This window comes from Aquila chrysaetos, chromosome 19 (genome assembly GCF_900496995.4).
Source record: "Aquila chrysaetos chrysaetos chromosome 19, bAquChr1.4, whole genome shotgun sequence".
In the NCBI taxonomy this organism is placed as follows: Eukaryota; Metazoa; Chordata; class Aves; order Accipitriformes; family Accipitridae; genus Aquila; species Aquila chrysaetos.
Genome location: NC_044022.1, coordinates 20597000 through 20614649, shown reverse-complemented (window position 1 = coordinate 20614649; position 17650 = coordinate 20597000). Strand labels below are relative to the sequence as shown.

Here is a 17650-nt window from a genome sequence, read left to right as displayed (position 1 = left end):
TCAGAAGTGCATTAAAATATTTGATTTTCAAACACAAAGTGACCTTAACTGTACGCAAAGCTATGAGAGTTCTCGCAGTTGGGCACTTGTTGTGTGAGAGGACACAGCCAGGTGTATGATTTTGGCTTTTCAGCAAAGCTCTGAACAAACCTTACATCATAACATGATTGTAGTATAGTTTGGGTTGGGACAAGCACGCTGAATGAAAATACAGTTAAAACTGATGTTAGTTTCATATGCAACAATTTGAATTACAATGTTGTCAAAATATTTTCTCCACTGTTATAGAGCATTGCCATAATTTTTCATTAAGAATTACTGCCAGGTTGTATGGTTAAGTATTTTAGCAATGTCTAAGCTTTGAGGAATTTTAGGTTAGTAATGTAGGAGGTATTAAATAATTGAATCAAGAATCATTGCACCAAAGCATTTGTAAAAATTCATTTATCTCATTTGAAAGTATATTTTTTAGATAGTCATAGTTGTCTCTGTCTTTAAAATCTTTAAAAGTAAATTTGCTTTAGTCTTTGGAATGGTAAAATTATGTATATCACTTATGAATTCTGTTTAGTTTTTGTGTACTTAAATCCTAGTTGAACACTAATGCACATAAAAGGATTCTGTCACGCAGTCCTGTATTTGTTTTTAAAAATCAATTGGTTATTTTCTATGGTTAAAAGTACCTGAAACATGGTTAGGTTAAAAGAAAGTCACCAAAAAAATGTAGCTTTATAGGGTTTCAAGATCCACTGAGTCTTAAGGGGCTAACTTAGTCACCTGAGACTGGAGCCTATCTCTGAACCTCTCCAGATGCTTGAAACAATCAGCCCAGATTTCATACACTTTACAGCCCCGTCACTTCCATGAGAAGAAAGAAAAGAAACTACTTGCAAATAAAGATTGCAGGAAAACTTAAGGAAAAACTCAGGAGGGGTTTTAGAGAAAACCCTGTACAGAAGGTTATTGGCAAGCACCAAAGAATTTGTAAGGGGTGAAAAAAAGAGGAGAAAATGATACATCAATCATAATCTTGAAGACCTGATGCACAAATAAATATATTCACATTTACATATATAAGCTGCTGGAGATTTGTTAATTTGTTGCATAGATCTTTGAATTTATTTTTAAATTCAGCCACTTGCTCTCTTTCCGTTATGTTTATGTACATTAGTACAGACTAAAGTTTATGCTATGGTTTAGCATTTAGGGCAGATAACATTCTTCCTGAACTTGTCATTTGCATCTTCTGATGCAATTTTGTTGACAAGGTCTTTTCAGGCATGCAGGGGAAAAAACGACTCCCGCGTCTGTTTTGATCATTGGCAAAGGGGTATCTCTTTCAGTAGTTTGTCTAGATGCTATTTCCACAAGAAAGCGCTTTGCCTGTAAAGCTTGTAGATACAAATCTGCTTCAGCAGGGTGCCTGCAAGTTGTGTCAGGGTCAGCTAGAAAAAGACTAAATCTTCCTGAAAATTGCAAGAGTGGGTTTTTTTTTTTTTTTTCTTTGGGGTTTGCCTTTTTTTTTTTTTTTTCCCTCCTCCTTTCTCCCGTGGTTTGTCATCCAGAAAGGGATGCAGGCGGGCGTCCCAGCCACGTAGAGCATTGATTGCTTCTGCCTGCAGCGGGGATGCTGTCAAGTCGCCGCGCGAGTGGAGTCCGGTATTGACAGCGAGCCGCTGGCCAGCAGCTCCTGCTGCGCCCCGCTCCCGCCATGCCCCGCCGCTAGCTCCTGCCAAGGGGGCTGGAGAGGCCCCGGCGAAGGACCTCACGCCCGGGAGGAGAAGCGCTTTCCTGCAAACTGGCCAAAGGAAGCCTTGGGTGCGCCATGCACGCGCCCCTTGCCAAGCAGCGCAGCTGCGCCCGGGGGTCCGAGGGGTCGGATGCCGGCAGGAGCGTGCCCCCCGTAGCGAGGGACGCCCGCTGCGCTTGTCCTTGGCACCAGCATCCTCCGGGGCTCCGGTATAGCTCTCGGGCGCTTCCCTCTTGGGGACCTGGGGGTGCCAGCCAGAGCGGGAGCAAGTTTGTCCCTTTGTGGGACGCCGTGCGGAAGAGCCCCCCTAAATCCCCAGCCAAGCCCCAGGGCAGCCCCGGGGAGTGGTGGTCAGAGTGCGCCTGTGCCCACGGCTGGTCCCCCCCGGTGCAGGTGAGCCAATTCTTCGCTCTCCAAGCGACTTAGAGGATGCTCCAGGGAAAGAAAGTGAGGTTTGGTGGTGTCGGCAACTTTTCGTGCTGTGTCTCGATTTGTGTTTAGTGGTGTCTTCTGGAAAAATTACGTGCGAGGGCGAGCTGTCGGTCGGTAATGTCTGTTGTTTGAATATTGATTTCTCTGTGGCCTGTGGAAATTGTGGGGTCCTCTTGGAAGGGTTTTCTTGGTAAAATGCTTTGGTTTCTATCTCCAGGTTCTACAGACTTTGTATTCCGTCGTGCTGTGTAAAGAAAGGATGTGTTTATCCCCCCCCACCTCCCCCCGTAATGGATTTCGCCTGCTTCTGTAAACAGTTTGTTTTCAAATATTGCATGAAGTTAATAAGGTTATTTTAAATAGAGAACACGGAGGGGGTGTTTTAGATTTATTAATAAGAGAAAGTGTGACCTGTTTTTCCTCTTTTCAGCTTCAAACGTAATTGAAATCTTTAATAAATATGAAATAGGTCTTTAGCTTTTACAAATCTGTAGATCTTTATTTAATGGCAAGGCAGTGTATTTTAAAATATAAACCAACCAGGGTCTAGGATGTGTACAGATACCTGTAAGCAATCAGGCTCAGAATGATTACACACCAGATAACCCAGCACTGTGAAATAGAAATCACAGTGACACTCATATGATGGTTAATATTAAAAAGCATTAACCCTTCCTACACTGATGCATGCTTTTATTTCTCCCTTAGAAAACTTTAAGATCATTCAAAAGCTTTGTATTATGTCAACATCAAATCCTTTTGCCGTAATTTCACACTAAAAAAGCAGATTTTAATGTTGAAATAGGTTTTTGAGATACATGTTTACTTACTGAAATAGTATACGCTGGAGTTTAACTAGCCTTAGCCCACACTGAACATGTGCACTCTCTCTAGAGATTAAATCAATTCTTTGATGGAAATGGTTTTAATATATTTTCACTGAACAGAAAAGCAATAAGGCAAAGGATTGTCAGGTAGTGTAGCTGTACTTTATCTTGTCTTATGGTCTAAAAAAGTGATGCTCTGTTGACTGAAAGTGATTGCTATATATGAAAAGCTTCATTTTTTGCCTCAAATTTGTTATCAAGTGGAAAAACTAAGCTTTATGATATATTTTGGAGTGCCCAAAATGTTGCATGTGACTACAGTATAAGGTATACATTTTCTGTCATATACAAAGCACATAAGACTATTCGTGCTGGAATAAAGCCAATGCTTAAAATAATATATAAAACATAGAACTAGACTTTGTTCTAATTTTAATTATAAAACACATTTACACATTTTCTTAGGCTCTGAGGATTTTTGTTTTGGAAAAATCTTGAAGGAAAAAGATACTGCAAAAGAAAGAGTTCCTTGGTTTTCAAAGGTGTAGAATTTATAAAGAGCAAATGACGGAGCGATTTAAAAATAAAATAAAATTAAAAAAAATTAAAGGCCATTTCTAAGATTACTTCAGTATCTAAGTTATAGATGCATTGTCAAGTTACTTCAGTATTTTCAATGCTTTTGTAATCACATCCACTCGTGTTTAGATACTGTGAAATTGTTCAGGTGTATGTACTTTCTTGCATTTAATTTTGAACTCTGCACTGTAAACTTTCTTTACTGCACATTCTTAATGCCAACTACCTTATTCTGTTTAGGAAAGTTCCTTTCTTGGGTTCTGCCTATAATGAATCAATCTACCATCAATCAAACTGATGTTCTGTGCCTAGGGATGGACCGATGTACTTACTTTGGCAAATACTTGGTGGTTTTTGTGTTGTAGATTTGTGAGATGGTCTGTTTCAAATAATAATCTATCATTTTTTCTCTGTGCAAAGTTAGCATTGTGCAAGCTATGGGAAGAAAGGAAAGAGTGTGTATGTGTGTGTGTATGTATATTGTATGTACATACACTTAGACAATCATTTTGTCAATTATATTGCATGGATGCAATATGGGAAAACATTATAGAGCTGCCCTTAATAATTGCCCTTACTTTGGGGATACAAGTTGAAGTCAGTGATGTTTTTTAAGGGCTATGTTGACTAGGAAAATTGTCACCTTTCTCGCCAAAACAAGGAGCAGTAGTGGAATGGTTATAAGTGCTGGCCTAAAAAAAGGAAAATTTATTTTAAATTTCCATCTTATGTGTAAATGTGATAATAAATAAGCTAGTGACAGCTTCAAAGGTGGAGGGGATTTTTCTTAAAGTTCCAAGCAGGTTTTTCTTCTGCTTGACATTTTTGGGAAAGACTGCCTTCTTCAAGCATAGGAAAGACATAACACCTTGGAAAAACTGCTGCTTGATTAGTATTATAGTAGCAAATTTAATGCACAGGTCCTTAATTCCTAGAGTACGTACTAGACAGCTGTTACTAATGTACACTTTGTCATCCTGATCCTGATAAAAGTGTTGATTTTTATTGCTGAGGACATGGCTCCATTTTCTTTACCAGTTCCTTCTTCTTTAGTATGTCAGAGAAAAGAATGGCACTCTGGTATTATTAATATTTTAACTGTCTTAGAAATTGTGCTTTTCCAGCTTGCATGTTTGTGTTTGCTCGCAGTTTCATGTTGAGTTGTGGGTAGAAAAATGCTCTCTATATATCCAAACAGAAATTCATTTGGAATTACAAAAAAAACCCCTTAATTTTGAAAGTGAGTTGAAATCAAGTTTAGGTGGAAATTTGATTCCAAGACCTAATCTGTTTTTTACTTCCAGTCCTTTTTGACAAACTCATTTACAATTCTGTTTCCTTTATTTAGAAGAAAGAGGAAAAAAAAAAAAGAAGGAAAAATAAAGGAATAAAACTAAGTTAATAGGCATGTTTTATATGTCCCTGTTGCCTGGAAATATTTCTTGCTTCTCTGCGGTGCACCAGCTATCTCTATCGCTGTTAGTGTCATAGAGTCATATAATTTGTGTGATTCACTCAGTGTTTTCTTATCTAAGGTCAGTGTCATGCTAACTGTGAGAGATCTGAGCAAAATTTGGGGGGGGGGGTGCAGAGGCAAGGAGGTGACCTGATGTTTTCCATGGGTCATTCTAACATTTGATGTCGTTTGTGACCTTGGATGTGCTTTCCCTGTTGGCACATATAGACTGCTGGCACATATAATTTACTGATTAATCAGATTAGAAATGTTTGGTAACAGGTGTAGCTGAAGGCGTGCAATGAACAGCTATTCTTTGTGCAGAAGGGACGGAGGGATAGGAGTCTGTACTGCCTTGATTATAGGTTGAAGAGCAAATTGCAGAGATTGAGCTGTTGTGCTTGTTTTAAGAAGTCCAAGGTATAAATTTTACTTTGTGCAGTCTATATGAAGGAGGGCCTCCTCTAAACACCTTTTCAATATGAGTGTTACTGCAAGTTTTTAGATTCCTACAGCTCAATGTTGTTCTGTTAAAGGGGAAGGAAGAGGTACAAGTGGTTTCCCATCTTTGGCTGTTTCCCAGTTCAGAAGACAGTATTGGACTCCACTTTACTTCAGCTAACTCTATTTGCTATCATATTTTTGGCCCTTCTATTTTGAAATGTTCTCAAGGAAAAACATCTCATATCAGATAGTACCCTTGACGTGTCATCTGCAAAAACGCATACATGTGTTTTGCTTTGAAAACTCACATAGAAGTGTAAATTTTCACATATTTTTAAATAGTTTACTGTCAATGTCAGCTTTGATGACTTTTTTGGTTGGTTGTTTTTTTCCAGCAATGCAGTCAGTGTCTTTTAAAAGAATCCCTGTTTGGTTACCTGGTAGAGAGTCTTGTGAGCTAAGCCCTAGTTTATAGATGTGGCATGACTTAAAAAAGGCAGTGAGTAGCCAAATTCTGAAGTATCAGCTGAGAATGGTCTTTCGTCTTTGAAGGCCCTTGGCACTAGTGCTGAAATTTCAGTATACCATTTGAGAGCTCTTTGCATGGTGAGATGAGGTGAGAGCTAGCTTCAAGGCTACAGTACTAAAGCAGAAGGTCTATTCCGAGAGATACTGGCTCTCCTAACAGTATAAATAAATGATTTGTCATCGGTTGTGCTCTTGAAAGCTTAGATTACTCCTTTCAAGATCACATATTCCTGCATGCAACTGGGCATCCTTCTGTCAAGTCACTCCCGGCAATGGAGGTATGCAGAGCTGTTTTAGTTAGCTAAGGGAGATCTTTTCTCTCTAATTTAGTATGTTCAAGTGCCACTAAAATAACAGTTAAAGGAGAGTCCAGTAATGCTGTTTATTTGGCTTTTAAACTTCTTTTTTTGTTAATCTTCATGGCTATTGAGAGCTAGATGTTTTAAGTCAAGAGTTAAAGATTTGATGTAACTCTTACACTGTTAAGAAGGATAAAACAGAGAGGAGTAGCTGGGCAATTTTTAATGGAGAAAGAAGTTCATATCCCATTCTCAGGCTGGTATGTTCTTATCAGTGGATTTAGGCAACAGCTCCTAAGTTTTAGGAAGATGTATCTTAATTCAGCATCTTGCCTTGGGTGGATCATTGTGCTGCATTTATAGAAGTAAACTCATTTGTACATCTTTTAAGTGACAGCTGCACAGGTTGCTGACAATGTTTCAAAGCAGAAATACAAAAGCTGTTAGTGTGTTCTTTTGCAAGATGAGTAATGCTGTTCTGACCATTCCTGTATCCAGTGCCACTGACTGAGAGAGGACTTTGAGAAGTTTACAGCATTCTGGGTGACATTCATATCTGACATTCTCCTAGGACAGCTGCTTTAGAAAACATTATGCTTTTACATTCATGTTTAACCTATTTCTTCTACCAAAACCAGGAAAGCATTGTTAATACTGAATTCAAAATATTTAGGTTATGTTTGGCATAAAAAGGAGGTCAAAGATTAGCCTTTGAGTCCCCTGCGTTGAGGTCAGCAATCTCATTAGTGATGTAGGGAACGTTCCTGGTCAGGAGTAACATGAATGTTGCATAATGTTTGTTTGGAAATATGGTTTCCTTAGCGTAATGGCTGTTCACGTGATTCCAATTTGAAAAATGGACATGGTATGTCATGAAAAGATCAGAAACTAAACATGCTGAGACACATTTGGGCTTTCTCTATAACATACAGGTTAAAAAAAAAAAAAAAAAAAAAGGAAAAAGAAAACCCCAGCACTAGTCATGAGGCTTTGTGCTCTGCAGATTCAGGAATCTAGGGATGTGTTGTTCATTCCAGATTTTCCACTGTGTCTCAAGGGGTCATTCAGCCACTTCTGCCTAGATTGATAATGTAACATTGCTTTGCAAAGGCCATTGGGAGTAAAAGAAAAGTGGATATTCTTTTCTTTTGTTGTATATATTCTGTCTCCTTCTATTTATGTATCAGGTGTTTCATCAGTGTTAATATTTTTGATAATACATAATTTTAAGTGGCAGCAAAGACAGTTAAGAAACAGACATGGTCACACAGGACATGAAAGTATTTGTGTGCAAGATGTTCTATATATTTTCATTTAAATACTGAAAAGGATAAATATGTGCTATGTACTGTACTAACCAATGATTGTAATGATTTAGAGTTTATCTACACACATTTTGGCTCCTGCTGATTGTTAAGTCATAAATATGTTAATGCTTAATTTGCATGATTTGTTGCACCATATTTAGATTTGTATTTAATTAATCCCATGTTTCAAAGTTTCTCCTCCTAGATGCCTCAGGAAGCCAAGATTCTCCTCCTAGATGCCTCAAGAAGCCAAGAACATTTTCTCCCCTTGACATATAATTTGGCTTCTGGGATTTTCAGGGGGAATGAACGGGCACATGGGAAGGGAATTGTAGAATTTGGAAGGGGATTGTTTGTAGCATTGGTAATTGGCCAAAACTGCACAAGTGCTCTGATAGGCCTCCTGCTATTGATAAATTTTTCTAATACTTGGCATGTATATGCACCCATGGATAAACTGTTCATCATATCGGAGAACAGAAAGGCATTTTCCTAGGATAAGACTGGAAGAGCCCAAAGGGATTCAAAAACCCCCTTCCCCACCCCCCCCCCACCCCCCCCCACACTTTTTCTATAGTCTGTCATGTAATCCACTCCTAGGAATATCCAGACATTGTCACCTAACAAGCTCCTCACGGGAACTTACAACACAGGAAAGTCTTTGATCTCTCCTGTATTACTCTGATGGCACGCGACGCACAGTAGGATTTGAGTCTTCCTGTCTCTTACACTGACTCATGAGGTTACAGGCTGCTGGAACTGTTTTGTGGCATGTTAACAGGACTGATAGACTGGATGCTCTCTGGACTAAAGGGGGGAAAAAAAAAAAAAAAAAGACTTGCCTTATGGCTTGCTTAAGGTGATAGCAATAAGACTTGATAACCCTGGTTGTGCTTTCTGTCTAATGTTCCACTACTATAGATTAGGCATTCAAAGATGCAACACCTTTATGGCAACTCAACAAGATGGTTTTGGTCTAATCAAAACAAAATAAGTGAAGGATGATGCATGACAGTTTATAGCTGGATGCTGAGCAATGGCTAAGATTGAGACAGAATTTGTCTCAGCTATTTCGGCATGACTTGAAGACACAACCTGAAAATTGATTTCTGTTTTGGAAATGGTTATCTCTACTGCTCTGGGATATTTGAGTCAACTGTGAAAATGTCAAGAGTTCCCTAAAAAAAAGAAACCTAAAGGGAGTTTCTGGTTGTAGTAATGACAGGATTTACAGAGTCTGCCAATTTAGCTCTCTGTTTCCTTGTGTCTGCATGTGGCCTTTGGATAAAGGATAATAAAAATAAAGCCAAAAAAGCCAAAGAAGAATCGTGGATTAAATCACTTTGCTTTTAAGAACTGTGTTTGTTTTGAAATAAGCCATAGATTGTTACAATAGAGTTTATAAATTAAATAACATATATTCATTTACCTTTTTGTATAAGGTTTTTTTTTTTTTAATAAATTACTGCAGTTGATCAGATGAATTGGCTCAATGGTCACCTAATTTCAAAAACTCCCATTGTTTTAAGAGTTAGAAATACAGGGATCAAAAAGGACTTCTTTATGTATTCAAAATACAGGTTCTGTAATATCTGAAATGAACATCAGAAAAACAAACAAAATAATCCTTTCGTAAATTCCAATTCCAGTATAAGCTTTCTTTTAAGTCACTGGAGCCAGCTATGAATGCACTACAAAATCCAATTTAGCAAAATAACATCTGGTTTTGTTTTAGATATATTGTACTTTTAATATGGAGTTTTAGCTTTCTGATTAAGTATTTGTACAAGGAGAAGCAGGTTACTTCAGCAGCTGAAATTGCTCATATAATTGGTCAAACAGAACATCAGACAAATGATTTTCATTGTGCATTTCAATTGAGAGCAGAATGGAGTAATGCCATAGGCTTCCAGTTACTGACATTGTAGAGCAGCTATGCTGCACTCAGATATGAAAACAGTTAAACAGAGGCTTTTAAGACTCCCTGTTTACACTTGTTTTTCTTTTAAATTCTGATAAACCCTTCCTCTGTACTGAACTGGTATTCGTTGCATTCACGATCACAGAAACTTTTGCTGTTTATCCGTGTGCTGGTTTGTCCAAGTTTTTATGTTGCAGTCATCGCTCACCTGATAGCTGAGCACATTAAATATTTATTGAAAATGTGAGTAAGGTCTAAGCTCTGTTTTCACTTTTCTTCATTCTGTAGGGTCTATTTTGTGAAATACGTGCTTTTGACAGCTTTGTGACAGAGAAATGTAGCTGTGCTCCACTTAAGAGTGGCTGCCAGAGGAGTGGGGTCCTGGCCCTACTTTGCTTCCTTCATTGTGCTGCTTTGTACGATTGAGTACTGAGCTCAGAGAAATGATATGCCAGAAAGTTAAACCAGAAGAAAAAAAAAAAAAAAAAAAGGTGTTGGAGAGACCTATTTCATGGCCCAGCTTGATGTCCACTAGCACAGCGTCTAGTGCCAGCACAAGGCTGAGAGCAGAAGCGTGTGACAAGGGAAGTGTCCCAGAAGACAGCGCGCAGCTGCCTCTTTCAAGGGTAGCCGCGCTTAATGTGCGATCTGATGTGTGCATTTTGGTTTTGACAACAGAATAGCGCTTGGGGGCCTCCCTGTGCTAAGTGCAGAAACTTGTATCAAGCTCTTTGCTACCTCCAAGAACTCAGAAAAAGAACGTTTCACTTAGGAAATGGACAGTTTGGGGGACACCTTGTTCCCTTTCCATTTCTATTCTCGGTTTCTGTTCAGCAGACACATTCGGGTTCTCTTGAAATCTGTCCGTCTTGCAGTCATGAGTACAGAAGTCGCTTGTCACAGGTCAGTTGTTGCAATTGACTTTAGCAATATGAGACTGCAGTCAGTCAGGCAGACTTGAACAGGCAAATGACATTTTGCAAGAAGAACCATAAATTCTTATCTAGGTATTCAGTAAGAAGGCAGTAAAGAAAACCCAGAGCTCTGGTCTCACATTCTCTCTGGGGCTGACGCTGTCACATTTGCTACTGTGTTCTGAATAGTCTTTGGCCTTTGTACACCGCTGGCTTGCTCAACCACAAATTTAGAAGCAAGTGCTTTAAGCCTGTAGAAAAGACACACTTCTGTTGTTTTATTTTCCAACAGTGTACATCTCAAACACAACTTTTTTATGCAAAGGTGGTAAGACATAGCTTAAAAAACAAAACAAAAAAAAACCCCAACCAACCAACCCCAGTTATTAAAACTTACACTGTGTAGTACTGAAATACACATCTTCCATGAATATGGCTGTGGCTCTGGTACAGCAATTTTCTTAGCTAGCTGGTATTTCTACCGTAAAATATCTCACTCCTATGACATGAATTCTTTCCCATTTTTTAATTGTACCTGTAAAAAAGGAAAAAGGCTAATATTGACTATGCACACTTATAGTGTACAGGACCTTTATACATCGATAGAATCACAGAATGGTTTGGGTTGGAAGGGACCTTAAAGATCATCTAGTTCCAACCCCCCTGCCATGGGCAGGGAGACCTTCCACTAGACCAGGTTGCTCAAATGGGGGTTCATGTTTTAATACCTGTAATGTTTTAATACATTTATAGGTAAATGATAAAGTTTTATGCAGCTGTGCACAAAACAAAGCAGGACAGATGTTCAGGTGACGTTTTCTAATGATGGGCAAAGCAAGGATTTTTTTTTTTTTTTTTTTAATTCCTAGGATATGGAGTTATTTAAAAATAAAACATCTAAGAAGTTTCATCATCATCAGTTTTCCTCATTAGACATGGACATCTCTGACTTACTAGAACTTAGCACGCAGCTCCTGGTTTCAGACTTGGAGACATTACGGTACATTCCTCTGTTTTCTTCTTAACACACAGAAAAAAACACATACATGGCAGTGAAACCAAACTGTTTAACATGAGAATCCATAAAATGTGTGAATGAAATCCAGGCTCCACTGCAGCTTACTAATATTTTTCTGGCTATTCATCCTGCTGATGTGTATGCCTTTGTATATGAAATGCATGAAAACTTTTGCAGTAATGACGCTCATTCTGTTACTGACAACTGTATATCCTCAGTGCCCATTGATTAATTTTTCAGGAACTGCTTTTTAGCATTGCATGTTCAGAGCAGAATAACAGTATCAGGGGATTGATTATGGGTAGAACTTGTCTGCAGGTGAATAACCAGTAACAACTGGCTAGAGACGTAGTCACGCAAAATTGGGGAGGAGGTTAGAAAGTGATGGGAGAAGAGGGTGCCACATCTTCATACTTTCAAGGAATCTAATTTTTGGAAACACTCACTTAGCTAGGCATCCACTGAACACATTAATCATTGGCCATTTCAGAAAAAAATGGCCTATAGGATTTTCAACAACTTTGAAAAACGCTTATAGGTTGCTATGATTATTATTATAATTTTTAATCATTATTATTTAAATCTTTAATAATTTTAAACAAGTGAAACACTACAGAAATATGGGGAGGGGCAATACCAGTTTGTTGCAGTTTGATTTGAGTATACCGTAATTTTTCTGTAATGTACCACGTGTAGATGTACTATATGTGATAAGCAGAATCATGATATACTGCATTTGCCTCTGGGGCAGTTATTAGCTTGCTCAGCTACTGCAAGTACAAAAGTGGTAGCAATCTGATCACTTCTGTGGGTATAAATCTGCAAAAATACTGCCTTTTGTAGTTCTTTTTTTTCTTTGAGTTGTCATGGCAGTATTCTCAGTGGATCTTCTGTTTTTACTGAGATGCATTTAAGTCTATGTAGTCAGCACAAACTTGGAACTCATACATTACCCTTTAAATAATTTGTGCTGAAAATTGAGGTTATCACTCCTAGTTGTTTTGGTTTTAAGCATTGGTTGCTGTCTATCAGCTAAGCTAGTCCATGTACCAAGAAATAAAACATTATGTTAATCATACAGAGAATACAGAAAGGAATGAATCAGCTCTTTGTAGCGGATGAAAATGCAGAATTGCAGAAATATTTTGCTGAATGGCCAAAAACTAAAAGCTCTTCAGATTCATAATTCTTGTGTCCTTGTATCTTCTGATGGTAGCCCTTGTCATGTCTAACCAAAAAGTTGCCTTTTTCTCTTTTTATGTAATACTCTTTCAAAACACGTTTTGGTACTGGGAAAATTTAGTATTTGTTTCACTTCTCGCCTTTGCCCCTTTCTGTCTTCTTTTTGAAGAGCCCCATTACTTCTACATAATTTTTTTTCATACCTCATCTATATTTTCACATTTTTGAATGGCTGCCAAAGCAGTAGTGGAATTACTGGGTTTACCTGTATGCTCTTTGTCTTATTTCCAGATGGAAGTCTTTTTTCTTGTGGTTCACTTACCAGGATTTGTCCTCAGGTGATAATAACTTTAATGTACTTTCTGCCAGTTTCTATTTCATCATGTTATCTCTTGCACTTGAGGGTTCAGCAAATCTAACAAAACAGAAAAATGCAAAAGGGAACAGAATTGCCACATCAGAAACATTTGATGGCAGGGAGATGAGGAGTAAAGGAGCTTGGTTTTGTTTTTATTAATAATAATAGCAATAATAAACCCATAAAGATGAAGGAAATTCTTTTTGCATTCTGAAGTATTAGTTGGTGTTCAACAAACAACCAGGGGCAGGAAAGGTGATCAAAGCAAAATTGATCCTGTTTGTGGTTTTTCTCCAGATGTCATTACTGCCTCATGTCTTGACATTTCTTAAAGCGCCTCAGAAGGAACAGCTATATGATTCTTTTGTTCTCTGATACATTCGTGAGTTAGGTCAACGTTCATTCAATTCAGACTGGGAAGGCTGAGGCAGGGAGGTTAACAAACATTTTGTGGATTGTACATAAAACGGAGCGGGAGCTTTGCATTTTCAACCCCTTTATCATAGCTTAGTCATATAGGCAACAGCTAGACTGGACCAGCCTGCACTACTTGTTGCAGTACTCTAATTTTTAGCTGGTTTATGCTGGGTTTTGGCTAACCCATCTATGTGGAAGGGTATCTGGAATCAGTTCTCCGTTGGACCTTCAAGGGCCTTTGCTGCCTGTGGCCACCGTGGAGGTGTGGCGTCAAGCCCAGTCCCCTTGCTGGGAATCTCAGTGACTTCCTGGACCCATGAGTCTGTGTATGTTGATAGGACTTCCATCTTTTTGAGGTTACTGGTTCTTCACGTTAGCGAAGAAAGCTTTGCAGTGGGTAGCGAGGTCTTTGCTGACGTGGGTCAGTTTGCATCAGCTCATTCAATCTATGAGAAACTTCAGCTAAAGGAAGGGCTGTACTCTTGGGGTGATGGACATGTTGGCTTGGAGGTATGAAGCAATTACTCAACCAGCACTACTACTTCAAGCCTTTCCGTCAGTACAGGATGGTCGCTTCAGCAGTTTGAGCTGACCTCATTGCTGGGATGTTGTGCAGAGCTGGACAACACAGTTTAACCAGTTCTTGTACTACTAAATTGGTAAAGTTGGAGTAAGAGGAGAAAATCCTGAAAATGTAAGAACAAAACAATGACAAGAAGTCATCAAAGATAGGTGAAACTTCTTAAACAATATTTTTCTTCAGGGACATCTGAAAAACAGAAGTTCAATAGGAAGCCATGCCAATAGAGAGGAAACTGAAAACTTTGTGGACCACAGTTCAGCGCAGTGCTTACCACTGTTCCCTAAGCACACTGAAACAGTCTACGTTAGTGGGACTTAGCATTACTGGCAATACTTTGAATGCTGAAGTCAACATAAAAGTACCCTGCTGAACTGGGACCATAATACTCTAACCTGCAATTAGATTGATTAGTTGGTTTTTTAGTTCATGCTATTGTCTTTTCCATTTCTATGTAAAAGTCAAGAAAAAGGAGAAAAATCCTTAAAAAAATCCATCTGGTATGTAATTTGCCAGGATTTAAAAAAAAAAAAAAAAAAAGGTGTTTTCAAAGTTGTATATATCAAATGCACAAAAAATGCTACTCCTGTATTTATTTATCATTTTTAATTTATCTTAAAATTACAGTAACAAAATTGGTAGATGAAAGGAGGAAATAAAATTATATTTTTGTAGACATCTTGCTCTCAGATTCAATCCACCAAAGGACTTTGAAGGCCACAGAAGGCAATTTTAATTGCTGCAATGACTGATCTTTAACTACTGCAGCACTATTGGGAAAAGTTAGTGAAGTAGGATTTCAGTTGATCTGAAAGTATTATAAAGCAATATTACTGCCTCTGATTATTGGATGCAAAAGTTCAGCCATAGTGATGCAAGAGTTTTGGGCTGGAACTTAGCAATCACTATACTGTTCTTACTTCCCTTTTAAAATTCAATAAGAACAACCACCAAAGCCCTTCAGACTTAAACAGCACACGCATTTCTGCAACCATAAATAAATACACCTGCATGTAAAATTACATGGCTATATTGTTTTTATTCTTCTAATATAAAATACTTACAAAGTGAACTACTCAGTTATCTCAGTCATTTGTTCTTAATGTATTAGAGGTTTGTAAACAACCCATTGGCAAAACTCCAATGAAGCTTTATAGAAGCTATTCTCTACTAAAATGTATTTTAAAAACTAAACATTTTAATGTTTCATAGGAAGGCAGTAATCCAGTTGAAGAGATGTAAAAGGGTGAAGTACAGTTAAGTAATTTCTAAAATTCTCTGCTGGAGACATAATGGGGTATTCCCAGCTGATCTGTTATACCAAATTTTAAAAAGTAATCTTACTGGTTGAATTATTTAACATCTACTTGATTGATAGCAGTACTTGTTTTCATAGAAATAAGCATAAATTATAAATGGCATTACACATATAAGGCATAAAGGGACCTGGAATGCTATTTTTCCTATAAAACATAAAGGGGTACCTGGGACAGTTGTGCCTTTGTGTATGAACTGTATGAGCTTTTATTTGATGTAGTTGCATTATCTTTTGTGATACTTTATTCATTATGAGTTCTTTATTCATGTTTTGTCATCACTGTCTTGACCTGAGGTATTACATGTCTGTAGTGGTTTTTCAGAGATACTGGAAAAGCTTTAGGTATTCTATAAGATAGGTTTTTAAATATAATGGAAAGTCTCCCGAAATGTGCTTTAATCGGATGTATGGTAGATCAAGTCGTGGTGAGTTGGCCCCAGCTGGCAGCCAAGCACCCATGCAACCACTCACTCACTGCCTCTGCAGCAGGGCAGTGGCAAAAATAGGAAAAAGAGGAGCAAGAAAGCTCATGAACTGAAATAAAAATAGGGAAGTTGCTTGCCAATTACTTTCACAGGCAAAACAGACTCAACCTGGGGAATTTAACTTAATTTACTGCTAATTAACGTAAACATTAAATTACTGAGTTGGGCATTGAGAAACCAAAAAGTTAGGGAAAAATCCACTTTCCCAGGCTCAGCTTCACCCCAGATAGCTCTCTTCCCTCCTTGTTATCGCCGCAGGTTACACTCAGTCCCTTTGCTGAGGTTGACAGGCGGTGCAGGAGGTTGGGGTCAGGACGTAGCGGTTTCTCCCTGCTGCTCCTTCCTTCTCATGCTTTTGCTCCACTGTGCCTTCCTTCTTACTCGTTTCCCCCTCACCAGTGTGGGTCCTCCACGGCCGCAGTCCCTCAGGGCGAGTACCTGCTTTGGCTTGGGCTTGTCCGTCAGCTACCATCTTTTTCGGAGTGTGCCTTCTCTGCTGCGCAGTACCTCCTACTGCTCTGGTCCTGGTGTTCCCTCATTCTCTTCTCCTCAGCATTTTCTGTCCTTTGTTAAATATTTTTTCACAGAGGTGTCACCAGCTTGGCTGATGGGCTCAGCTGTGTCTGTCACGGTCCATTTGGATCGCTCAAATTTACAGGACAAGGTGCTCCGTAAATTAAACTTTATTTTATGACCTCGTTAAGAAATATAACAAACAAACTAGCTGTAACCATTTTCAAAAGAAGGGATCCATTTTATGTCCTAAAAGATAACAGTTTAATCATTAGCTATTTGAATTGATGAAGAATTGGCTAATTATTTATGCTCCCACTTCTAAGTCTTCCACTTTTCTGAGAAGAAAATCGCACTATCATGTTGTGAGATGATACAAACAACTGTACTGGGTGAAACCAAAGGTCTATTCAAACCATTATACTAAATAATGCACTGAATGCTTATGGAAGAAGTTTTAAAGGAAAGGAAAAGTCACCTGCTCCTTGGTATATAAAGTTCACATATTTCAGAATTTCCACTAAAAGAACATGTTCATTTGGTCAAATAAGATATTTTCTGAAATATGCTTTGCAGGGATATTGCGTTTTAGTTAATACTAAAGTATTTTTGCAACATTTAAAGTAGTGTAGAATTTCCTCATTAACCAAAGCAATAGTAGGTGCAGGGGCGGAGGAGAAAAACAGCTCTCAATCTCCCTTTCCTCATCTCCACTCTGCAAAACTACACAGGTATTGTTGCAAAGTCTTCTTTGGGTCTTTTCAGAAATTGGTTTGCTTGGGGGGGGGGGGGGGGGGGGCTGACAGAAAAACAAACAAACAAACAAAAAACCCCAAACCCATGTTTTTTTACCTTAGGCTTTTTACCTTTTTTTTTTTTCTTTGAAAATTTTAATATCAATTTTTTTAAGAAACTGCTCATCAAAAATGTACTTATGCTACATTGTGAAAGGCTTTCATGTTTTTGGAAATAAAATATTTTGTTCTAACCAGGCAAAGCTTTAGGATTTTTTAATGTTTCTTCTTTATTTTCTTTTTTTAATCAGTATTAGCTGCTAAACTTTACTTGATTTTTCAAGTATTTTTGGTCCTTCTGACATTGTTTTTCAGTTAACTTTGACCATGAGTCCTAAAATGAACTGTTACTAGTAGACAAAAAGAAAAAGTTGAATACACAGGGAAGGACATACTGTTTAGGGCCACTTGTTTCCTACCCTTATCCCTAGTACTATTTAGTTTTCAATCCCTCTCCTCTCATCCCTTCTCCCTCTCCACAAATAATTACTTCCTACTTCCTTTTTGAAATCTGTTTTTATGAGGAGG

The 17650-nt window shown here is 38.2% G+C and overlaps 1 protein-coding gene across 33 annotated transcripts in view; it reads left to right on the top strand.

Annotated features, from left to right (window-relative positions):
• Window positions 1-17650, top strand: part of DLG2 (discs large MAGUK scaffold protein 2) — a 1026767-nt gene that overhangs the window by 570597 nt on the left and 438520 nt on the right. For 2 of the 33 annotated variants that reach the window (XM_030042417.2, XM_030042414.1), the window contains exon 1: window positions 1584-2143. The exons of 28 other annotated variants lie outside the window; for them this stretch is intronic. In XM_030042417.2, coding sequence (XP_029898277.1) covers window positions 1826-2143 — 318 coding nt within the window. In that variant the 5' untranslated portion in view covers window positions 1584-1825. Of the gene's footprint in view, window positions 1-1583; window positions 2144-17650 lie in introns of those variants that run through there. 3 more of the 33 variants (XM_041118542.1, XM_041118541.1, XM_041118543.1) reach the window with 3 other exon arrangements.